The 26,438-nt window shown below is 39.6% G+C and overlaps 2 protein-coding genes and 1 long non-coding RNA gene across 4 annotated transcripts in view; 2 read left to right on the forward strand and 1 right to left on the reverse strand.

Moving 5' to 3' along the window:
* Nucleotides 1-465, forward strand: part of LOC149837939 (RNA-binding protein 2-like) — a 48,899-nt gene extending 48,434 nt beyond the window's left edge. Inside the window, exon 6 of the mRNA XM_090006279.1 lies at nucleotides 333-465. Coding sequence (XP_089862405.1) covers nucleotides 333-337 — 5 coding nt within the window. The 3' untranslated portion in view covers nucleotides 338-465. The remainder of the gene's footprint in view (nucleotides 1-332) is intronic.
* A 1,465-nt stretch (nucleotides 466-1,930) lies between these two features.
* On the forward strand, nucleotides 1,931-3,724 carry LOC149837940 (uncharacterized). Of its 2 annotated transcripts, none has more exons than XR_016432141.1 (3): nucleotides 1,931-1,989; nucleotides 2,658-2,730; nucleotides 3,663-3,702. It is a non-coding gene; the product is annotated as an uncharacterized LOC149837940 (long non-coding RNA). The 2 variants fall into 2 exon arrangements; XR_016432142.1 differs by having other exon boundaries at nucleotides 1,975-1,989; nucleotides 3,484-3,724.
* Nucleotides 3,725-20,801: 17,077 nt separating this feature from the next.
* LOC149837941 (uncharacterized) lies at nucleotides 20,802-21,984 on the reverse strand. The gene has a single exon (XM_090006280.1). It carries the CDS (start codon nucleotides 21,975-21,977, stop codon nucleotides 21,030-21,032), a length of 948 nt encoding a protein of 315 aa, XP_089862406.1. The 5' UTR covers nucleotides 21,978-21,984; the 3' UTR covers nucleotides 20,802-21,029.
* Nucleotides 21,985-26,438: the final 4,454 nt, after the last annotated feature.

Genomic DNA, 26,438 nt, shown 5'->3' on the forward strand with positions numbered 1-26,438 from the left:
ATACCCCTGAGATTGCAAACACCAAGATGTGAATTGATGATGGAAAACTCTTTGAAAATCCAACTTCATACAGACAACTTATTGGAGCACTCTTTTATCTTTAAATTACTAGACCTGATATAACACATGCTGTACACATAGCTAGTCAATTTCAGCACACTTCTACTTTTGTTCACGTGAGAGCAGTTTTGTGTATTATTAAATATATTAAAACCTCTCTCTCTTTTTTTGTCTACTTCATCTTCTTTAGATTTAATTGCTTATACTGATGTTGATTGGGGAGAGAATCCTAATAACAAGCACTCAACCACTAGTTTTTTGTGTTTTTTTAGGTTAATATCTAATTTTGTGGCGATGCAAGGAACGATAGAAGGTTTCACTTTCATCAACTGAGGCTAAATATCGGACCATGACAACCACAACGATGGAGTTAGTTTGGCTCAGAATGTTGTTGGCTGATATGGGAGTTCATGTGACAGGAGCCTCCCGCATTTGCTGTGACAACAAGAGTGCAATATACATTGCCAGCAATCATACTTTTCATGAACACACTAAGCATATCGAAATGGATTGTCACTATGTTTGAGAAGAGTATCTACATATGACCATAAATCTGCCTTATGTTGCATCAGAGTATCAGTTAACAAATTTCTTCACCAAACCTCTCGTTGCCTCCCGATTCCACTTTCTCTTAAACAAACTTTCAGTTATTGTATCATAAGTTTAATGGAGAGTGTTAAATTATATATATATATATATATATATATATATATATATATATATATATATATATATATATATATATATATATATATATATATATATATATATATATATATATATATATATATATATATATATATATATATGTGTGTGTGTGTGTGTGTGTGTGTGTGTGTGTGTGTGTATTATTGATGTATATATTTTTTATTATTTTATTTTATTTTTATTTTATCTAGTTTATTTAGAACTAGATTTAGTTTTTTAGAACTAGAGTTGAACTAGTCAACACTTTGTTGATTAGTCAAAAGAGTCATTAGACTAGCTTCAACGACTCTATTTTTAGCCGTTGGAGCTAGTCCAATGACTCCCTATCTTTCTTGCCACTTTGCTTGTATATAAATAGGGGCGTTCCTCCTTTCTTGTATAACAGTGCTTCTACATAGTGATGAATAAAATAATATTTATTTTAGCCTTCTTATGAAATACCCCTTGTGTGAGTTTAGTATTGAGTGCCCTTTTATAGACACTTGTTGTGGGTGTTCTTTTGAATCTTTGGTGAGTATATTGAGTGTGATTGAAAGATTCTTGTTTCTTCACACTAGTTGACCGACTAGGTGCGACTTTGACTATCATGGACTGAAATTTCTCTTGATGTAGGGAATAAGAATGAAAACGTGCATTCATTTCCTATGCATGTACTAAAATGAAAAAATAAAAACCTTAAGAACATAGCTAGATGAGATAGCTAAATCCATGGGGTATCTACTGAGCTTGCCTAGTGAAGAAATGGTTAAAGAAAACAGAGCTTAGCAATACAAAACATAAAAAGAATCAATGCAAAAAGGTTGTACCAATTGAAAACAGTACCTCTCTTAAAATGGAAAAGCATGATAATCTTCTGATACTCGGACAAACTTTCTTTTTTGTGTGTAAACCAAGATCGACATGCTAAGTTAATTTTGGTACCTTTGTTACTAAAAAAAAGTTCAAAAATTTTCAGTGAAAATTTTCACCAGCTGCCAACCATGTCCTGAGAAACTTGATCTTAGTTAGACATGTGCCAAGTAGACAAAATATAATCTTTGCTATTTACTTGTTATACAAACTTAATCAATTAATTTAAGTTGCTTTAAGATTTTCCTGACCTGGGTGCTTGTTTAAATTTCTGAATCAAGTCATAGCCTAGTTGTTTGTGTCATCAGGCAACAAATTTTCATACCAAGAACCTCATGGAATTAGATTGACAATGTTAATCTTGAAAATGAGGTGATCACATCTTGAACTGTTGGTTTTCTTATTTGCACCTTTCCAGTACTTTGTATAAATTTTGCAATAGCATAAAATGATCTCAAGTGTGATAATTTATTTTAGTTGTCAATAAATTGTATATTGTAGTTATTCAGCCGCTTGAATTTTTGTTGGTCATATATATAGGAGTGGCCAACAATTGGATTGGCCCCGCTTGGTCAAGTCAAAGTGATCCATCCATTTGGATGGCCAGGCCATGAGTCAGTTTCTGCCAGGCTGAGTTTCAAAATCCTAGCTCAGGCAGGCTGCTCACCTATTTTAATGGACAGTCTAGGGCCAGCCTGGATTGGGTCCATATTTGATTGGGTTGTCCTGCCTGTTGATGGGCCACTGGCCGGCTAAAGCTTGCTGTCCATAGATGGACCAGCTCCTGGTCTAGGCTGGGCTGGGTCACAAAAGATTTGGGGTCTGGTCCCCTAAACAGGCTGCCTGGCATGGTGTCCGACCTAATCATGAATTTTATTGTAGGCTTATTTGTGATCTTGTGAGAGTTTTTGATTTATTCTGTCCAAGATTATCTTGAAAAGAATGTCAACATTTTGCAAATTATTCACTTCAATTATACGCAGATATTTACCTCTTTATTTCACAAGTATCTCATTATGTTTGTGTTAATTCACATCTAGGAGGCTGAGGCTATCTTGAAAGCTCAGATGCAAGATCCAATCATTCAGTGTTAGAGATGTAGCTCTGAATAAGGTATGCCAATGGCTTTGCGTGAAATTTACATGTGTATCATTGCCAAGAATTATATTTCTCATGTCCTAAAACCTAAACTTGAGTTTGGAACTCTCGTTCTGGTCCATTGTCATTTGTCAAGAACTGTCAATAGGTGAAATATTCATATTTTTACAACCCGATTGCACCCTTGCACCATTCTTCTGAAAAGCAACTTTTTTCATACCAACCATTGTCTGACTCATGCCATTGGTGCCACATATTTGTAATTTTTCAATAAGAAGTTGGACGTGGAACCTGCTCAAATCCAAGGATTGTTTTTTGCTTTAATAAACGGTTTCCTGGTGATACTCTTAAAAGTCTTGATGAATAAGTAAATCTATCATACATGAGAAATGTGTGCTTCAATACATCTCATCTTTCATGGCTTTCTGCTGACAAGGTGGATGGGTACTTTACTCCTGGATTTGTTGAATAAAATATCATAAACAATGGGAAGCCAGTGAAAAATAAAGTCGAGTGAGTGGCTTTACTGAATTTCATTCAGTGTGAAATAGAAGATTGGTTTTTGATACAGGCTTTGCAACGACCCAGGTTTCTCACCTTTTTTCATATGTATCCAAAACATCAATGTGTTTTTGCTTGCTGCATGGAAGCTGTGGCGCTTCAGCATAATTCAATTTGTCGTCTATAAGATGTTGATTTCAGCAAGGAATGAAAGGTTATCGTTCTGCACTTCCATCTGCTTAGTTTGCACCTCTTTTTTTTTCGCAGGAGATGATTTGTCTAAGTTTTAGGTTGCCAGCAGAAACATATTTCCAGGAGGATGAGACTGACAAACTTTAGTGAAATGTTCGTAGAGGATCTTTCAAATTAATTTTTTTGGTCACTGTAAGTTCAAGGCATGAATTTTAAAAGTTTCAGTAACACCTTGTGGCTGTCCTCATTCGCAGTGATAGAGGCTGGCGGGAGAACAAATCCATTCTTCTTAGTTGTCTTCAAAGCGGAATTATGTTGACATTTTGTTGCATTTTAACAAGTGAATACTATATTAATCAGCTAAATCTTACTACATGGTAGAGAACTGACAAATCCATTAACCTATGTTGCAGAGATGCTTGTGACTTGAAACGCGTTTTCAATGTTTTTTTTTCAAAAATAAGGCGACATTAATTTTTAATTCTAAATCAATGAAAATTTATTTTTTGTATATTTTGATTTATAAATTTTGTTGTTAAAATACATTAAAATATATTGATATAATATTTAAAAATGTTAAAATAATCTTCATACGTGTCAAAGTCATTACATGTGTCATAGTATGTTCAAGTTAAATAATGCGTGTCACTGTGATTGTCACAGGCCTATTTTCTTCAATAGGCCAACGCGGCACGATGGTCCTTCACCGTCGTAAGACTACTTATCACTCGCTTGCCAGTCGCAGAAGCTTGTAATCAGAGTGCAAAAGAGCAAGAGAGAATGGAGGGAGAAAAATTGCAATCACAAGAAGCAATCACGAGTGAACAAAAGAAAGCTTAACACATTTGATTCATTCACAATTTTAGCCCGTAGGCCTCTTACAATATAACGGTTGCCCCTTCGGGTATTGATTCACCTGAATCAGACAATTTACATCAGACTCAACAAAAGCAAAACAGACTCTAGACATAACTTTACAATGTAAGTCACAAGGGAACATGCTCCCCCCTTCAAATCATGTGCCATCCTCGGTGCCATCTGTTTCATGGTAATCCCTGACTTCAGTCGGGTAGCGGTTGTTCATCCAAAAAGCTAACTCTCATGTAGGTTTCAATGTTTTCTCTCATTGCACTAGATATTTCTTTGCTTCGCTTAAGTAGTTGACCTTGTGGCAAAGGATCTGACTGAGGTTTTTCTCAGCTCATTGTGTTGTCGGGGCCCTTTGCATGATGGGAGCGCATTGAGACATGCTACGTTTTGGATCTTCGTCATATGTATGAAACTATTTGAGGTTGCATACGTGGAATATCAGGTGTACCTTGAAATCTGGGGGCAATTGCTACTTGTACGCCAGTTTGCCCACCTTCTTTGTGATGGTGAACGATCCTTCATACTTTTTGACCAGTCTGTGATTCCGCCCGCAGAAGATGCTTATGCGACAAGGATAAAGCTTCACCAACACTTGGTCCCCAACTTGAAACCCAGCGGGCCGACGATACTTGTGTGTCCACTTCTTCTTTCTCTTTGTCGCCTTGAGTAGGAATGCCTTCGTCAACTTATTCTGCTCGTGCCAGTCTCAAACAAAGGCAAATGATGACCTTTCCTTTTCTTACGCGGCAAGAGTGTGAGAAGTCAGCGACTGCTGTCTTGTGGCTATTTCAAACGGGCTGTGGCCTAAAGACTCGCTCTTCTACAGTTTGTAATAGAATTGTGCTATATCAAGGAGTTTTACCCATTTTTTTTGATTGACACTAACAAAGTGCCTACGGTATTACTCAAGTGTCGCATTGTTGCGCTCTGTTTGCCTATCAGTCTGCAGATGAAAGCTTGTCGAAAACAACAAATCAGAGTTTAGTAGCAAAAATACTTCACGCCAGAACTTGCCAGTGAAACGAGCATCACGATCACTCACAATGCTCTTTGGTATGCCCCAGTGCTTCACCACATGCTTTACAAACAACTTTGCAGTCTTCTCTGTAGGGCACTCCTTAAAAGCTAGGATGAATGTGGCATACTTTGAGAAACAATCAACCATCGCTAAGATAGAGCTGGTGCCATATACTTTCGACAGACTATAAATGAAGTTCATGGAGATACTTTTCTAAGGACGTTCTGAAATTGGTAGAGGCTCAAGAAGACCGACTGTCTTCTGGTTTGTTCCCTTGTCTTGCTGGCAGACAAAACACGTTCGCACATACCCCTCCACGTCGTCTCTTATCTGCAGTCAATAATAGCCGCGTTCAAGGAGTGCTAAGGTCCGCTCCTAACTAGGATAGTTGGACCATAATGCATCATGACACTCCTTAAGCAATTCTCGACGGAGGCTTTCCCCACCGTGGTACAAAGATGCGTCCTCTTTTTGTCACGAGGAGGCCGTCCTATAGCTAAAATCCCTGAGTCTTCCCTGCTTGTGCTAGAGAAACAAGGTGTTGTGCCGTCAGATCCTGCTACGTACCCCCGCGAATGCGGCTAAGCAAAATGCCCTCCAAATGCACTTTGAAAGGTTTCACACGCGCAACAGCGAGTTCAGCTCTGCGACTCAAGGCGTCCGTAACTACATTGGTCTTCCTAACCTTGTACTCTAAGGTAAAGTCGAACTTAGCCAAAAACATCTGTCATTGAGCTTGCTTAGGCATTAGTTTCTTCTATGTCTGAAAATAGCTCATGACAACATTGTCCGTCATAACAACGAGCTGGGCACCCAAAAGGTAGTGCCGCTAGGTCCCGAGGCAATACACGATGACAGCCATCTCACGTTTATGCACATATGCGATCGGATGACCATCCTGCATAATAACTTCGTCGATAACAAAGTCTGAGGCGTCTGTGTGGACCTCAAAGAGTCTCGAGTGATCAGGCAGTCGTAGCACTGACTCCCTCACTAAGGCTTTCTTCAAGCCGTCGAAGGCATCTTGGCATGCTCCTGTCCAGAGCCATACCCAATTCTTCTTTAACAAGTCAGTGAGGGGCGCAACAATGAGAGAGTAACCTTCAATGAATCGTCGATAATAATTCGCTAAACCAAAGAATGACCACAACTCTGGCACTTTGCTTGATGGAACCTATTCTTGGATGACTGTTATCTTTTGCCCATCCATGTGCATCACATCACGCTCCACAACGTGACCGAGAAAAAGATCTCCTTCTGACCGAAGATGCACTTCTCTCATTTAACACAGAGGTCATTCACCTTTAACACCTGAAACACTGTTCGCAAGTGCATGACATGTTCCTCTGTGTTGCTGCTGTAGATCACGATGTCATCCAAGTAGACTACTACGAACTTGTCTAAGGGTATAAAATCTGATTCATTAGGGTCGTGAACGTGGTTGGAGCATTCATCAACTCGAATGACATTACTAAGAATTCATAAGCATCATAGCGGGTGACACAAGTTATTTTCGGTTTGTCACCATCTGCAATCCTCACCTGCTAGTAACCTGATCTTAAGTCTAGCTTTGAAAAGACTCGAGCATTGTCCAACTGATCGAACAAGTCCGCTATTAGTGACAACTGATACTTGTTCTTTACTATGACCTTGTTTAGCACATGGTAGTCCATGCATAACTGCTTGGAGCCATCATGTTTCATCTAAAATAGGATTAGTGCACCAAATGATGCTTTTGATGGATGAACGATGCCTGCATCCAACATCTCGTCCAGTTGCCTGCGCAGCCTTTTCAGCTCAACTGGCCTTATGCGGTATGGAACCATTGCAGAAGGCTTCGCTTCTTGGGTCAACTCAATCTTATGGTTGACCTCACGTCTAGTTGATAGACGCTTCGAAAATTCTGAAGGTACCACCCCTCAAAACTCCACCAATAATGGGGCTAGGGTCGGCGATACTACTACTTATACCTTTCTTTCTTCTGCGTGCATGATAACTAAGAATGTTTGTTCTCACGCTTGACACCCTTCTTTAATTGTATTGTCGATAATACTAAAGTCTTGCCTTTCTGAGTAAGGCATTGAACTGTGTGTGACATGCTTGGCCCCATAATCGTCAACGAGTTAAACTTTAGCAACATCATCACATTCTGGCTATGCAAAAAATCCATACCCAAAATCATCTTAAAATCGCTCAAGGGCACCATATAGAAGTTGGCTTTGCTGGCCCAACTCTCAATTTGGATAGCCACATCCCCTGCTTCACCAAGAATAGGCTTGGCCTCAGAGTTCACCATTTTGATGGTCCAGGCTTTGGCCCAGGCTTCATGCCTAACCGCTCTGCCTCTTCCCGCAAGACAAAATTGTGTGTGGCCTCAAAATCTACCATTGCTGAAGTAGACTTTTCATTCGTAATGATTTTCAAATACATGAGTTCCTTACTGACCTACATGTTTTCAGCTGCGCAACTTCTAGTTGCGTTAATCGATCGCATGGCCCCCATCCTTGGTTGCATGGTCTCAGTATCACGACATTCTGCTTGTGCCGCATTGGCTTGCCCATGATCCTTTATAAGCCACTTCGAACACTGCCTAGCGATATGCTTATCGCCACAGAACCAAGAAGTAACAACTTCTCCCTTGTTGCTGTTATACTTTTTGAAGTTCTGTTTCTTATCAAATTGGTAGGATGTCGATGCCTCACCTTTGTTGTCGCATCGTTCATCCTTCTTGCTTTCATGGTTAGGCTTCTTTCCGACCTTGATTGATGGGGTGAAGGACTTGCGTCGAGTGTCAATTAAGCGCTCGATCATCACGTATGCATTTTTCAAAGTATTGGGGTTGCTCCTTTTCACTTCGGATTGTGCCCATGACTGAAATCCCACAATGAACTAGTTGAGCTTGTCCTCATTTGGCATGTTAGGCACCTCAAACATAAGCTTCTGGAACGTTTTGACATAGTCTTGCAATGAACGAGTATGTTTAAGATATGACACCATTCTGTAAGCCTGTCTTTACACATTCCTCGACATGAAGTAGTTGCGCAACTTCATTTTGAAGTCGTCAAAGGTGTCTATCACGCATTGACCCATCTTCATGTCATCACGTTTTCGCCTCCACCAAGCGATAACATCTCCATCTAGTAAAGCTGCTGCAACCTTAATTCTTAGATCTTCGACCGTCACATTCTGAATATCCAAGTAGTCTTCTACTTGGAATAAGAAGTTCTCAATGGCCTTGCTATCGCGAGAACCATTGAACTTTATTGGTCTTAGCATATCAATCCTTAATGGCCTCTCACCATTTCCTCCATTTAGGGTCACTGTTTGCTGCAATGTGCGGTTTTTCAATTGAAGCTCCCCTACTTTAGTCTGCAAGTCAATCACTGTTATCGTCAACGAAGTGATCTGTTTCACCACTAAGATCACCTGCTCTTGCAGGCTTGCCACCATATCATTCAGTCCATCGAATGATTCAACTGTACGTGAAATTGCTTCTTTGTGCAAAGTCACATCTTTCACCAACTTGTTGACAATTGCAGCCATCTACTCTTGGCCCCTAGGTGAACCCATCTCCTCAGCTTCGGCAACTGCCTTGCCTTTGGTATTACACAAGTTTTGATAGGACGTCACAATGTCTTGCTCACAAATCGTAGTCTGTCGGTGCGTTTGTCGACACTGACTCCGAAGTTCCTTCCTCAGCACGAGAATGAGCTCTGGTACCACTTGTTACAGGTTTATTTTCTTCAATAAGTCAGCACGGCGCGATGGTCTTTTTTCACCGTCGCAAGCCTATTTATCGCTCTTTTGTCAGTCGCGAAAGCTTGTAATTAGAGTATAAGAGATCAAGAGAGAATGAAGGGAGAAGAATTGAAATCACAAGAAGCAATCACAACAAGAGTGGACAAAAGAAAGCTCAACACATTTGATTCATTCACAATTTTAGCCCATAGGTCTCTTACAGTTCAAGTATACGGGCTGTTCCTTCGGGGTATTGATTCACTTGAACTAAGCAGCTTACATCATACTCAATAAAAACAAAACAGACATTAGATGCAACTTTACAATGTAAGTCACAAGGGAACAATGACAATCAACATGTCTCTTTTTCTGAGAGCCCATCAGGTCATAAGCACCTCCAACTGTAATCTGTAAGATCTGTAAGAGATGCCTCTGCTACCGTTCATTCACAAGATGAACAACCTTTCAAATACAAGCTTTTGTGATCAATTTTCAGCCGTCCATTTTGTATGCTTTAGATGCACTTCATCTAAAGCATCAATCGCTTTGAAAATTTTTGTGGGACCCATTTAAGACACAAAGAACACCGTGATAGTGTTTGGGAGGCTGTTCATCTATAGGATGAACAATATCAGTGGCACCTCTGACAGATTAGCATGGCACCTCTAACAGATTAGCATCAGACGTGCCTCTAACTTGATCCGCTCTCTTTTTTTCTCCTCGTAGGTTAACTTTTGCTTCTTCTAACACCCCGGCACTGGCTTGAGAAAAATATTGCAGTTAAAGGACTACATGTTTTTTTTTTTTTTGAAAGGCAAGCTGGGGTTAGGTGGACCCCTACCAGAACAACAGCCGCCCCATGTGGCAGAGGGATTCGATCCTGGGCCTTCAGCTTGACACAGGACCCCCGGCGCTTACCACATGGGATACCACCTCGGTGGTGACATGCTTTCTTTAGAAGCTAAAGCTGATAAAGCATGATTGCCTCTGAGTTTAAACTCTCTGAATGTGAAATTGTGGTGACCATGAGCATACAGTAATGAGCTTCATGAGCTTGACCTTTACTCAAAGACGAGTCTTTTTCTACTGGGAACTCACATGGATTCGGATATGGGATAGGCCAATTTATCAAAAGTTTTAATGTGACTTGTATATAAAAGAATATGGAACGAGAGTTAAACTGGATTATCCATGTGAAATAGCCTATCGGGACCACCGACCAGCGCGACTACAAAGATCATCGTGATAATGAGATGGTGACAACTTGTGGGATCCAGAAACCGAGTTAGAAAGAGAAAGATGCAAACTTCTACTCGGTTTCTAGCTAGGCTAGTTTCATTGAGACCTCTAGTTTTTGTAGCAGTGTAGGTGCAAATAGTTCTGAAATGAGAGCAATAATTATATCAGGCAATTTTGTTACCACTGATACTTTCTGGTGGTAGCAAGACATCGGCAAGGATGATATTTCTCTGGTAGGAGCAGCTTGTGCACGTCACCTTGTGTTGGGATGTTGCAGGTTCAAAGCCCAATGGTAAAGTTATATAACTTGCAGGGGTCGGTCTAACCCCAGCTTGCCTTTTAAAAAATAAAAATAAGGATGATATTTCTTACTTTTCTTGATATATATATATATATATATATATATATATATATATATATATATATATATAAAATTGGTCGTTAGGTGTTAAATGAGAGTGCTAAACGTTGTTTTCAGCTTTTTTTCATTTTATTTATAAATTCTGACCATAAAGATGTGATCTATGTACTTGATTTTATAGGGATCAGCTCTTGAAGCGTTCAATTCGGACACATGGGTGAGTTTTTTATAAGGTTCGAAAAATCAATGGTCCAAAATCTTTGTAAATTTTTGAGGCTCCAAATATCATTTTTTTCATCGAAAACACATAATCCAGGTGTGGATTCCTCGTAAATAGACCATGCCCAACGCATTTATGGGGTCAGAACTGCGGAAAAAGCACCAGAAGGGCAGAAAAATCCATTTGACAGGTATCATTTAGCACCTAACGTGGGAGCAACTATCAATTTCTCTCTCTCTCTCTTTCTCTATCTATATATATATATATATGCATTCAATTTTTTGATTGGATGATGATGATATGTAATACTAAGATGAAAGAGAGAGCCTACAAGGTCTCTGTACACCTAGCTAGATGGGTTGGCTTAAGGCCTTCATGTTGAAGGACATTACGAGTTGGGTGCTTAGGGTTTGCTTCTTTTGCCACAAGGTTGTATCTCATATGATCAAGAGTACTTATGGAGTTTTTCACTGCAGTCATAGAAACAGGTTTAACGGTTAAAGTGACACCTGTCAGTCACTAATGGGATGTCCAAACCATAATGTTGGTTTCTCCTTATTATAAAAATAAGGAGAGATGAATGGAACTTTGTCTTGTGAAACTCCACATCCACCAAAGGGGTGATTAAGTTGTATGTCTATATCTTGAAGATTGCAATTGCATTCCTGCAAAAGTTCAGAGACCCTAACCAAGTCACCGACTTCATTTCTGGGAAGTCATTCATTTTGTTCCAAGTTTTACAGTCATTTCTACAAGCACAATTCTCCTACCTTCCAGCCAAAAAAATCCACAACCTTAGCCATCACTGACCCATTTCTTGTCCTACTGTATTTGGCAGAGAAACGTCACTTCTTTTCTGCACTAAAATCGGCATGAATATCACTTCATCCAACTGGCATAAATGTCCTTTAGTGGGTGCCAACGCCAACCAGATCTCTCCGCGTCTACTGCGTGCATAATTTATTTATTCTTTTAGCTCATCCACTTTCATGTTCTATGTCTATCCTTCATATCAAGGGAAATTCTATTCAGGTGCCAACCTTTTGTCCTTAATCACAAAACTTCATGTTTCTCAATTTCCTGATACAGCTCTTTGTTTGTCTGAAAACTGTCAAACAGAGATCTACTCTTACCATTGAGCATTAATTCAGGTTAAATCTCAGTTAAATTGAATCAAGTGGCAATAATACCTTCAAATGAGCAAAATATCTACCCTTCTCTTTTCAAGAGGGTAAATAAGGATTTTTTTATAACTCCGAAGAGCAATATATAAAACTCAAAACAACCACATTTTTCCAAGATGTAGAAGGTTAACCAGTGCTCTTAGACAGCTTTTAGAAAAAGTGTGGGCCTTATTAAGAAATTCTGAAAAGTGTGACCTATTTTTGAAATTAGCAGCAAAAGGTTGGCCATAAATGATATTTTTCCCTCCTATTTCTTTTTTTTCCTCGTAAAAAAAAAAACTGATCATTCCTTGACTGATGCCCATTGAAGATTATTCACGCAAAGGTTGACATGGTAACAAGGGTAGCCTTCAAAATATCTACATAAGTTACAAATGAATCATTGGGCTTTGAAAAGTAACTATATTAAATATCTTCTCCCTTGCTTGTTTGTCATTTTCTTGAAGCCACTCTTGTGTTTCAAGATGTACTATTTGTTGTTCAACGCGTAGTAATGTTATTATGACACAATACAACTCAGGTATCTATCTTCTTGTAGTGCACATGCCACTGTCAAATCTTCTATTTTCTTTTAGAGTGGCTCTGTTTTTTTTCTTGTTTTCCAGAAAAAATTAGAAGTGGAGGTAGTAAAAGAGGTTAAACTCAGAGATTCATGGGGTTAAAAAGTAAGTAAAATTCTTATAGGGTATTGGAATCGTTTCTCAAAATTAAGCCATGAACCTAAGTTTATTTATACTAGGATCTTTTGTGAGTTAATCATCTTTTGTTATCCATCATTTTTTCTATCTAGAGTCATGGCGGCTTCCATAATACGCAACAAGACATAACTTAGTTGTATCCTGCAAGAAAAGTTACAGGCAATCCTATTATACTGAGTAATCGATCCGAGTGAGGCAATTGTTGCTTTAAAGATAGCGCTTATAGGCGTGCGTTTAAGCAAATTTCTTATGTGATTGAATATATGTTTCAGCTATTTTCTTCAACACAGGGCACGTTTTTCTTGGATCCAAATGAGAATCTTCCTCTCACGGTTGTGAGTAGATGATTCTCGTTTGCCTCATTTTTCATGTGCAACCAACATCAGAAAATCACAGTGAGATTTGAAATCACATTTGAGTCCATTTTACTCGCTTTTCATGTTATTCCAAATCACATTCTCCACCTTGCCGTTTTGAATCAGATGATTCTGAACCACATAAGATGGAATCATGTGATTTCAAATCAAATGACATGTAAGCAAATGTATATTTTGCATCTTTATCAAAATAAAATCCGAGTTAGTTTCTGACAAATTTTTAAGTTAAGAATTCCTTGTTAATCTCAATATCTTGAAATTCTAGGAATACACTTTAATCAACATGACACTTATTCAAGCAAATGCAGATATGGAAATATAGCCACTGATACATGTTTACAGTAACATGTTTGCCTTTAAGGCTTTCAAGTTGAAGGATGTCATGAGTTCAAAATCCGAGGTGCATGTCCCTTCAAAGCCGATGGGTAACCATCCTCGGAGTTTTACATTGTGCATACTGAAACAGAGCCACAATCAACATGACACCTCTAGGCTAGGGGTCACAACGGGCCTGGTTTACCCAGACCCGACTTGAACCAAACTCTATAGGGTCTGGGTATGGTGATAAACAATAAGACCCAGTTAAGACCCGAAGGTCTGATTAATACATGGACCCGGGTATAGTTTGCAAAATTTTATACCAGACCCAGACCCAAACCCGACCCAAGTTTCAATTAAGAGCTGCAATTTTTCAATGTAAAAATGATAAAAAATATGGTTTTATCGGGTATGGTCTGGGTTTGGTTCATGTAGTTCTTATCAGGTCTGGGTATGTTTTTTCTTATGGTGGGCTCGATTAGACCCAGGTCCAGACCCGATACCATACCCAAAAACGTGGTCCAAGTCTGGTTTCACCTAGGTCCCAACCAAACCCGACCCGTTGACATCCCTACTCTCACCCCGTAACAGGATGTCCAATCCATATTGGTGGTTTCTCTCCGTCCAAAGAAAAAAAAAGGTTTGCTTTCAAGATGATGTTAAAAAGCTAAAAGGGAAACTGAAGACAAATCAACTACGGCAGTGGGCTTAGAAAGCATATTCATAATTAACGAGATGAAACTCATGCTTGAATGATTGTATTAAATATATACAAATGAAGTATCGGCAATGCAAATCCATAAATTATCAGTAAAACAGATCTATAGATCGTCTGTTATAGAGCTGCACCAACTTTGATGATAATATTTTTTCTGAAACTGTGGATGACGTAAATATTACACCAGAAGTTCTTGATTATCTTCATGAAATATAACATAAATCAATTAAAATTTAGTTCTGCCCCTAGTAGCAACAGTAAGTTGATGTTTCTTGTGTTTCAATTTGAACAGTTCATTGAATTCAGGATGTATTGTTTAGGCCACCCATTCCATGTGAACAAATTCTTTTGATCAATTGTTTCAATCAATTATACGCGCCATGTGAACAAAATTTCAAAATCCTTATCTAATGAAATAATGGTCTATCGGATCTGATAGAAGAAAATAATGCAGTTATGTCCAAATACCTTCCTGGCCTAACACATAAAATCAGACAAGAGAGTCATGCAACGACACCAACATTCCCATCAAGTGGCTCAAGTTGGCTTCCACCAAAAAAGAAAACAAATTTAAGAGCAATATCGTTTTTGTTTTGTCCCTAAGTATAACCTTGTTGACCATAGTAATCTCTACCAACCACTAAGCTGCCAAACTCAAGTTTAGATATGGGCTGTCTAGGCCAAAGTTAATTTACTTGGCCTATATATATATATATATTCATTGAGGATACTTTAGTTAACCTATTAACACTAGCGTTAATTGAACTAGAGATACAACTCATGCTGGGTCACTGAGCATAGTAAGTCACATACAGTGCACTAATTTTGATTGTAGGTCTATCACACTTTTTAGGTAGGCCTGTTTGCATATTGCTAGCAAATAAAACCAGCATATCCAAAGCTTGCATCCATCACCAGAACACACATGATTTATCAATATTGAGATCGCACCAAAATTTTCAGGAATAATATCAATGTGGGTCTCGGATACCGGCCGCACCCAGCCACTAAAAAACACTCAGTTCTTGAGTTGTAGGGCCTAGTGCTTAGAAAACATACAAGAATTGAAATTGAAAAGGCCTCACCAAACATGATATTAAATGTGAACCAGACCGACTCATGAGAAAAAACAATTGCAGATGACCCAACTTTTTCATTAGTAGATCCAAAAGTGAGCAAAATTTGGTGAGACTAGATAGAGATTTAGTTGTCTTCTGAATTCCACCTAAGAAAAAGGGAGATGGAAATTCCTTTGGGTTGGGGAATTTCTACCTCTACATTGTTTTTCACAATTGTCTGGTAAGATTTTTACTTATTGAAATGAATGCATATAAATAGGTGAATGTATGACTCCCATATATATCAAAGAGGACTGTAGGGTTGGTTTGGTAGTCATGGGCTCAATACAAGAGAATTGCTCCTCTTATCTTTGTGTGGCTCTGGTGCTTACTATGTTAGCAGTACAGGCTAATGGTCACAGACAGATGCTAGGTCTCTTCCTTCCTGTTCCACTCCCCCCTCTGCCTCTCTTTCCATCACCACCACCACCTCCTGTCTATGAGCCTCCACCATCACCATCTCCTGGTTATGGTGTTCCTCCGCCGCCACCACCTGTTTATGTAGTGCCATCACCACAACCACCACCAGTTTACAGCCCACCGCCTCCGGTCTATAGTCCACCTCCACCACCAGTTTACAGCCCACCGCCTCCGGTCTATAGTCCACCTCCACCACCAGTTCACAGCCCACTGCCTCCGGTCTATAGTCCACCTCCACCATCACCTCCAGTCTACAGTCCGCCACCACCAGTTTATGTAGTGCCATCACCACCACCACCAGTTTACAGCCCACCACCTCCAGTCTATAGTCCACCTCCACCACCAGTTCACAGCCCGCCACCTCCAGTCTACAGTTCACCACCACCTCCAGTCTACAGTCCACCACCTCCGCCAGTTTACAAGTCTCCGCCGCCACCACCCCCTGTCTACAGTCCACCACCACCACCACCACTTTACAGCCCACCGCCACCGGTCTATAGTCCACCTCCACCACCACCTCCAGTCTACAGTCCACCACCACCACCGCCAGTTTACAAGTCTCCACCGCCACCACCCCCTGTCTACAGTCCACCACCACCACCACCGGTTTACAAGTCTCCACCACCACCACCTCCTGTCTCTAGTCCACCACCACCGCCACCTCCAGTCTACAGTTCGCCACCTCCACCTCCAGTTTACAGTCCGCCAACTCCAGTCTACAGTCCGCCACCGCCTACTCGAGCCTTTAAGTGGCCATCACCACCACCACCACCACCATCACCAGGATACAATAACCCTCCGCCGCCTTCTTACTAAGTGCTAATCAATAATGCTTTGAGCAATGGAAGGGGCAGTTAAATGCATCAACATGCATCTGGTTGTGCACTTGTGTTCTTATCTCTCCGTGATATTCTTCTCTCTTCGTCTTTTCTTTCTTCATTTCTTTGTTTGTACTTTTCTCTTTTCTTTTGGTTTGGTTTTGATGTTATGAGAAGCTGTATGCAAGATAAATGTTAAGCCTGAAAAATGAGATTTGTAATTATGATTCCTTGGCTAAGATATGTGCACTTTAGCTAAGATATTAGAGGGGAATTGTTCCGAATGTGATGTGACAAATCACGGTGGGGAAATGCTCTAACATCCTCACCCGTCCATTGCTGTGATCAACAGCCACCACCATAGCCTCCAATGGTGACGTCATCAGCACCTTTGTGGTGGGTCGTACCACAGAAGTTCGATGGATTAGATGAAAACAATGGACGGTGGAGATGTTAGAGCATTTTCTCCTCTGCCATTTGGCAGATAACTTGATCTGTTTTTTATAAACCTCCCACAGGATCAGAGATCTAGCCGCGCTGGCTCTGCTTACCGTATGGTCGCTGTCCTGACAGCGTAAAAATCTGTGGGCCTACCCATGGGCTCTCGAAGTTGTGTTGGGTGAAAATTAAGCACTTGTTTCATTCACAATGATATGATAGTCGAACCCAGGTGCACCTAGTTCTTTATCTGAGCTATTATCCCATTCCAAAATTGGAAAGTTTTTTATTTTGGAGATTGGATGCAGTTACTAATTCATGATCTGGCTAGTTGGGGGGCTTAATTGGGTCTAAGTCCCCAATTAGCCGAGACTCCATCTAGTTGATCCCAGGCAGGGGTTTGAATCAGACTCTGCAGGTCCAAAACCAGCTAAAGTTGGGTTAGATTTCTCGTATTAAAACTTACCTTGCACCCAGGACTTTATCTATTTGGGTCTAGATTCAGACCTGACACATCACAAAAAATGGACCATATCTGGGTTAGAACTTCCCACTATATATTGGCAAGCGATTTTTTTTTATTCAAATTTAGAATACGCATAAATTATTAAATTAAATTATTTCAAAGAAGTTACAGATCAACCAACAAACTTAATCTAAAAATCCAAACCCAAAAATGAGGCTGAATATATAAATCCCATCATATCGCATGATACCGGATCGAGCCCACACTAGAGGTTAAAACCCTTCCAACCCAGGCCCCCAACGCTATGCATTGAAGATATGGGCAGTATGATATTAACACTGTATAGTATTCCAGAACTCTACAGTAGCACGCCTTTGGCATGATGCCTGCAAAGGACTGGTGACTCAAGATGAAGGTAGGTGTGCACAACATGTTCGAGCTCGGCTCGAGCATGTTCATTGAAAAAAAAAACAATTAATCCAACCCTGTGCTTAAATCATAAGCTCGATAAACGAGCTTGAGTGGTTTCCGTAAGTGCTACCGAAACAGAGGTCATGAGTTCCAGACCTGCCCCTCCAAGACAGGATCTGGTGCAATCACATTGCACAAAAGCAATGTGCCTCTTCACCTTAGTGCCCTCCATCTCCTCGACACAGCTTTGTGAGCTGTGGGGCCCAGCAGCAGATGGAGGACGCGCAGGTGCACAGCAGCAGCGATTTTCTGTGTTTTGTGTTTTACACAAAAAATCGTTACACGAAAGCGGTAGCTATTTTCTGAGTTTTATATGGCCCGGGTACTTTGTAAAGTGCTCGGGCCCGATCACCTAACCGCACCTCCCAAACTATCCCCAGTGAGCAGGAGAGTACTCATGAAGTTGTACGCAGTTGACACCGAAGCAAGGTCATGGTCATGGTCATGGTCATGGTCAATATGTCACCTCTCCGCCTGTGATGGGACATTTTTACTGTAGCAGTAGTTTCTCCCCCACCATTATATTAAATAAAGAAGAAGAAAAGCAAGCCAACTTCCAGATTATCTGAGATATTTATTGGGTAGAATTCTTCTAATAACTAGATTTGTCAACAATTGCTGCTGAATTTGCATAAAAGAATCTGGGTTGCCAACGATATGTATGATGAAAAGTTCAATTTTGCAGGAATTTTCTCTTGCCTGATCACAGTTGCCAAAGATTTAACTGATCATGTCAAAAAATGCAAATAAGATTCTTAGGATGCCCTTGAATGAAAAGCTTGAGACAAGTCCCTACTTTTTAGAGAATTGTTTAGTGAGCTCAGGACAAGGTAACATGAGCACATATTGTTTTTGTAATTGACAAGAATGTGTTAAATATCAAACTTCAACCAAAATAAGACAAGTAGTGTTAACCAGTTGCTTTTATTCATGTCATCATGTCTTTTATTACTGCTATTTAATAATGAAATAGGCCCACAAGTGCTTCACCATTCTGGCTAGGGGCAAACTTGGTTTGTCACCTGACATGAAACAACACTGGTTCGAAACCCACATAGGGCATCAATTATTGGAGTTGAAGCTAGATGTAATCCTCAATGTGGGGAAAGAACCTTAATTCATGAACTAAATCTGATCTAAACCTATTGTTTACGAATCAAAACCGAACTATATATACTTGAAATATGATGGATCACCTGTTTCATGCCCAAACCTTTTTATGACCGACCTCATAATTAAAGAGCCAAGCCCACTTAGTTCATACCTGGAAACCAAACCTAATTCATGCTCAAAGCCACAAAGATCCAACTCAAAATTACCTATTGTATACCTTGGACCAAACCAAAGCCAAAAAGCCAAAAGAACTTATTTACAAAACAAACCTCAATACAAAGTATTCATGGATAACCAGTGTGAATTTTTACGCTGCCAGAATAATGACCGTAAGTACAGCAGCCCGAGCCAGTGTGGCTGGGTCTATGATTCTATGGGCGGTTTCTCCGTGTAAATATAAAAAAAAGTACTCATGCACAACCCTTATATACACTCGTCACCTTCTCACTTCTTTCATCCACATACCCACATTTTACACAAGAAGAGTAACTCACCAGGGAATTATTGGAGGGAGTAGGCTCATCAAATATATATATATATATATATATATAGAGAGAGAGAGAGAGAGAGAGAGAGAGAGAGATGGGTAGGTGCGAAATTGATACGTGCTAAATGATACATATTAAATAGGTTTTTCTGCCTTTTTTGGTATTTTTTTTCAGTTCCGACCCCATAAATGTGTTGAGCATGGTGATTTACGAGGAATCCACACCTGGATCATGTGTTTTCAATGAAAAAAAATGATATTTGGATCTTCAAAATTTTATAAAATTTTTGAACTATTGATGTTTTGAACCTTATAAAAACCCACTCATGTGTTGAATCAAACACTTCAAGAGCTGATCACTATAAAATCAAGAATATAGATCACATCTGTAATGTCAGAATTTAAAAATAAAAATGCAAAACCCTACAAAAATCATTTATCACATATCATTTAGCACCTACCCATTACACACACATATATATATATATATATATATATATATATATATATATATATATATATATATAAGTGTTTTATGATAGATTTGAGCCGTTAGGTGTGTTTAACATGCTCGATTTAGTGAGAATAGACTCTTGGATCATGTTTTTGACGAAAAAACATATTTTTTTAAGCAGAAAAAAAACTGGTACCCTCGTAGCCATTGATTTTGGATCACCGGAAAAACCTACATACACGTCAGGCTATCCAAAAGCCGGTTCCCACTAAACAAAACTTATAGATCACATCTACTATGTTAGACCTACGTGAGAAAAAATACTTAAAACTATGATTTTTGAAGGGGCCTAACCAAACCTAACAAAAAAAGGCTAAAAACACATTACTCTGTATCTCTCTCTATATGTATAGAGAACTAAAAACCATTAAAATGTTCCATTTAGTGAGAAATTCTTAGATCATGTCTTTTTTGACAAACAAAATATTTTTCTGAGCCAGGAAAACTGGTATCTTCGTAACCATTCATTTTGGATCACCGGAAAACCTGTATACAGGTCAGATTCCGGCAATCACCGGTTCCCACTAAAAAAACCTATAGATCACATCTAGGTTGTTGGATGTGAGAAAAAATACTTACTAGTATTTTTGAAGGGGCTTAACGTGACCTAACTAAAAAAAAGGGCCTAATGAACGCAATATATATATATATATATATATATATATATATATATATATATATATATATATATATATATATATATATATATATATATATATATATATATATATATATATATATATATATATATATATATATGTGTGTGTGTGTGTGTGTGTGTGTTAGACTTATTATTTAGCAGCTAAATTTAACATATAACATATCCATTTTTCATTCTTCTTCTTTCACAATGACATTTGTCTTGCATACAGCTTTTCATAACATCAAAACCAAACCAAAATAAGGAAAAGTACACAAACATAACAAAAACATATTATTAAAGAAAAGAAGAGATAAGAATACAAAGTATATAACCAGATGCATCTTGATGCATTCAACTACCCTTTCATTGCCCAAAGCATTAGTGCTTAGCAATTAGTAAGCAGGTGCCGGAGGAGTGTACGTGTATGCTGGTGGTGGTGGTGGTGATGGCCACTTAAAGACTCGTCCTGGTGGTGGCGGACTGTAAGCTGCTGGCGGTGGTGGTGGGCTGTAAACTGGAGGTGGTGGTGGCGGAGACTTGTAAACTGGTGGTGGTGGACTGTAAACTGGTGGCGGTGGAGGAGACTTGTAAACTGGTGGTGGTGGTGGTGGACTGTAAACTGGTGGCGGTGGAGGAGACTTGTAAACTGGTGGTGGTGGTGGTGAACTGTAGACTGGAGGAGGAGGTGGTGGTGGATTGTAAACTGGAGGTGGAGGAGGCGGAGACTTGTAAACTGGTGGTGGTGGTGGTGGTGAACTGTAGACTGGAGGTGGTGGTGGACTGTAAACTGGAGGTGGCGGCGGTGGAGACTTGTAAACTGGTGGTGGTGGATTGTAAACTGGAGGCGGCGGTGGCGGAGACTTGTAAACTGGTGGTGGTGGTGGTGGATTGTAAACTGGAGGCGGCGGTGGCGGAGACTTGTAAACTGGTGGTGGACTGTAAACTGGAGGTGGTGGACTATAAACTGGAGGGGGAGGTGATGGAGACTTGTACACTGGTGGAGGAGGACTATAAGATGGTGGTGGAGGTGGTGGACTATAAACAGGAGGAGGTGGAGGCGGGCTATAAACCGGTGGGAGTGGCGATGGTGGAAACTCATAAACTGGTGGTGGTGGCGATGGTGGAAACTCATAAACTGGTGGTGGTGGTGAGGGATTAAAGAGAGGAGGAATAGTGATTGGTGGGAGCAGGGGAGGGATATTGATTGGTGGGAGGAGAGGCGGAATGTTGATTGGTGGTAGCAAGCTATAACCCTTCACCTCTTGTGCCAACATTGTTAGCACCAAGGCAACAAGGAGAAGATGAGGCAGACCCCCCTTCATTTTCCTCCTTAGACCCATGATCTCTTTCTTGGTTTAGGACATCCCTAAGTTCACCTATTTATATGGATGCATTTCTTTGCCAAATATTCTTCTCTTCCAACTTGGGTTGGAATTCAAAATTGGCCACTCAACCTCTTGTTCAGTCATAGTTAGTTTAGGTCTGACTCCTTGGAGTTATTCATAGAAAACGTTTAACCTACTTTTGGCTCTTAGCTTTTCAATCCAATTCTAAGCTGTAAGCCATCTTTCTTTTATTCACAGGGTTATCAGCATTATCACCAATCCCCTTCTGGGAAAATTATTGGCACAAGAAAATCTTGCGATATATATTTTGAAAAATCTTTTTGAGAAAATCTCAACAAAATATCTGTATATATAAAAATGTGATATGGAAGGTATACATTAAATATATTTAAAATTATAAAAATAATATAAAATATCTGCAAAAAGTATTTTTTATCATGTAAGGGTTAAAAAGTGATATTTTAGGAAAAGGTGATATTTTTAAAAAACATCATGTCATTTAATTTCGACATAATATCAAACTTTGAAATAAAAACACTATATATGCAACGTGATATTATATTGTGACTATGGCTATCAGGCACTAAAGAAGTGGAACCCTTGGAAAGAGATCTGAGCCTCGAAGTATGGGGTATCAACGGGTCAGGTTTGGTTCGGACCCAGGTGGAACCAGACTTTGATCCAATTTTTAGGTATGGTATCGGGTCCACTATAAGAAAAACCATACTCAAACACGATAAGAACTACATGAACTAGACATGGACGAAACCCTGTAAAACCATATTTTTATTATTTTTACATTGAAAAATTACAGGTACCTTAATCAGAACTCAGGTCTGGTCTGGTATAAAATTTCACAAACTATACCGGGTCCATGTATTAATTGGACCTTTGGATCTGGATCCCAGTGTTGTTATTTATCACCATACCGGATTCTATAGGGTTTGGTTTGGGTCGGGTCCGACCCCTTGACACCCCTACCTAGAAGACTCTGAGTGAGCCCTCTCACCCATATAGTGTTTGTCTTAGGTTAGTGTAATGGATCTGATGCCACATGGTGTCCTTAGATGTGACTTAGCTGAGGTGCCATGGACAAGCATGTGAAGTGGTCACAGCTAGACTCAACATTGGGCCATTGTCAAAGTCAAGGCTCACATATATAGCTCAACAACTTAGCCCACTTGATCATGGAAGCTCAAGTAGCCATCAACTTGGTCAAAGCTGACAGTAAGAGATTTGTGACTCAACTTGGAGGAATCTAGCTGTTTCACACTGTGAAGTGTAGGGGCCAACTTGATTTGACTCAAAACTTCTAGTTAGTTCATCCCACAAGGGGTCTCAAAGCACCAAATCATGAACTATTTCAGGATTTGACTCGAATCAAGGGAGATTTTCGTGGCCTTTGGTCCTGACAAGACCCAATGAACACCATTTAGTAGGTGCGAGAATTGGTATGTTTCAGGCTGGATCACAATTGATCAGGGCTTGGACCATGGTTACCATGAGTGAAATGGAGAAAGGATAAGTGAAGCAGAAGTGGGGGAACGAGTGTTAAACAGTAGTATCAAGTGAGATTCGTTTTGAAAGCGATTATGGAAAAAAGAAAACGTGAAGGGAAAAGAGGGGAAAACAAGTAGGAAGTGAAAGACAAGGGGGGGGGGAGGGGGGGCTTCGCTTCTAAGCGCGTGACAGCCATGTACTCATATTCGGGTATAGAATATTGTCTCATGAAAGCCTTTTACTGCAATAACTGGGACAATTTTTAAACCCAGTTTGACCTCAAAGAAGCCACTCCTTGACTTGCATTATTCTGACATAGGACGAAAATTGTTAGGGTGGCACTGCCCATGCTGGCCGGTGTCACCTTGTTAGTTGGAGCCAATCTGATGGTGGAATGTAGCCCGGAAATGCTAGTCTGTATCGTGGTCCACTCATTTGGATTTTATGTCATTTATTCAGTATGATTTTGAATTGGTATTTTTTATGGGATCTATCTCGGATCCACATTAGATAGTTTATCACTTTTGCCCTCTAAGTACTCATTATGGGGGTTTTTGTATTCACTTATTTTCCTTCTCTGTAAACCTTATACCTTCTTAATTTGGTAGCATAGACAGATGGTAGCTTGTAGCTTGATAAATCTTTGCCAATCTGTCAAATTTGCATCAATCTCGGTCCAAATTGGAATCTGGCAAAGCCTCATCAAATAAGCCTTAGCTCTTTCTATGGTCTCAAATATTACTGATATTTTGATAATATTGTATATTCAATTCAATGGCCATTATTTTGCCATTTAAAAAACACATTATTTTCTAAAATTCACAAATATGGTTTTTTGAAAATATAGTGTTTTAAAACACTAATGTCAGGTTAAAAATGCTTAACATGGCTTCTATCTGCATATTTAAGACTTCTGATGAACCTGATCTCCCAGTTTTTTTTTATTAATTATTAAGCCAAGGTAAAAACCCCTTATCACAAACTACATGTTGTCAGGCCATGGGTTGGTAAAACACTAAGGTCCCCCCGCCTACCCCGGAGTATATGCGGCTTCAGACTTGTGGCAAAGGATGCATTCCATGTGTTTCGAACTGTGGTCATCCCAGAGTTATCGGAAGCGCCTAGCCTAGTGGGGAAGCACATTTTGGAAGCGCAAAACATCACACTTTTGAAATGCATTGGAAAGCGTGCTTCCTATTTATAGGAAACACGTTTCTCCCTCGTTTTCCCCTTTTTTTTCATTTTTTTTTTGTATTTTTATTTTTTTTTCTTCTCCCTCGCTTTCTAGGTCACTTCCGGTTCGCTTCCTAAGTTGCTTCTGAGACGATTCTTGATTCGCTTTTAAGTCGTTTCACATTTCTTGCTTCCTAAAATTTTGAAAATGCTACGCTTCACGCTCCCGCTTCCTCGACTGGCAACCATGGTCATCCTATGTCAGGTGACAAAGCATGATAGCCCCTAACCAGTAAGGGAGAGCCATTGACCTGATTCCTTGATAGTGCTCTCAGTTGAGATTTTTAACCCGACCTGTAAATGTGCAAACACATTTTATCAATTCTAGGCTAGGGTATACATGAAATTTGGATATGACACAGATCCAATTTTTAAGTCGGATCTAGTCAATCATATGAGATTGTTCTGGGGCCAGAAAATCAGTATTGCAATTAGTTTTCATGTAAGAAAAAATAAAAAACCCAAGACAATATCCAAACTTGGATTTTGAAACCCTAATGGATTTTCATGGTTGGAAATGGGTCCTAAGATGGTTTGAACATCTTGCACTAAGATCTCTTATGGCTCCTGTGAGAAAGGTTGGTAACGTACAAGTACATGGAATTAGAAAAATAAGACGACTACTCAAAACTTGGAAGGAGCAGGCAGTGAGAGGTGACATGAAAGTTTGCAAAGTGACAAGTCTTTATTGGATTAGGCCACCAAACTAAAATTAAAAGACTAAAAATTGATCATTTTGCTCTCTCCATTGCTTGCTTTTTTTAGGCTCAAGTTTGTAATCCTAGATAAGCATAAAAATTAGCATGATTTTAATGAAAAATTCTGAGAACTAAGATGTCGCTTAGGACTCACCCTTCTAACCATTAAGACATAAATGGGTGCATCTTTACCCCCTGGTGGCACCATTGAAAAATGCTAGATAGAGGGGAACCAAGAAATTAGACTCGCAAACCCGACATCATGCAGTTGAGATAAGGCTTGATGATGATGATGATGATTTTATGTGTTAACATGTATTGGTATTTGGTAATGCCTTGCGTCAAAAGTTTGAGCATTACTTTGGCCACTCATGATCTTAACAGATTAGTGCTAGATTGACTGGCAAAAGGATACTATCATGAGTCTCCATCCCAACTTAACCCACTCTGCCAATCATGTCATTGTCTTTGTTGTATTTGGTTCAAAAATATTGATTTAGCTGAACCAACAAGAAGTAATTGTGTGCTTCTGGTAGTGTTATCAAACATCATTAGCTGTTTATTGTTGATACGGGGTCTCAATGCTAGATTCATTAACAATTTCATTAGTTAATAGCCTAATGGAGTCGATAACTGTGTAGCTAGTATAGCTTTGTGATTCCTGTAGCACGAGTCTGCTCCTCTTAATTTTTTTTTTTACTGATGATTAGATATAGTGATGGGAATTATGATCAATGATAGAGTGAGTGCTCCTTGTTGTGAAAGACCGACTCTCATCCACGGAGGAGCCAGGAATCTGAACTAGGGTAGGCAGAAACTCTAGCACTAGGAAAAGACATGAACAATTTGCCATTTGGCTCCGCTTGACTTAGAAGCTCAGTAAGCGGAGCTATCATCTAGCTCATTTAGTTAAATGAGCTGAGCCCAAACATGGCAAGCTCTATTGGCTTGACTTTTATAGGTGTAATTAAGCACCCCAAATTTTTTAGATCCATTTAGATACCCCTTTTCACAGATGATCCTT

This window comes from Nuphar pumila, chromosome 5 (assembly GCF_984573655.1).
Source record: "Nuphar pumila chromosome 5, dmNupPumi1.hap1.1, whole genome shotgun sequence".
NCBI classification, from domain to species: Eukaryota; Viridiplantae; Streptophyta; class Magnoliopsida; order Nymphaeales; family Nymphaeaceae; genus Nuphar; species Nuphar pumila.

Coding starts and splice junctions, on each gene's coding strand:
- LOC149837941 (XM_090006280.1), bottom strand. CDS start 21,977: ATGGGTCTAAGGAGGAAAATGAAGGGGGGTCTGCCTCATCTTCTCCTT.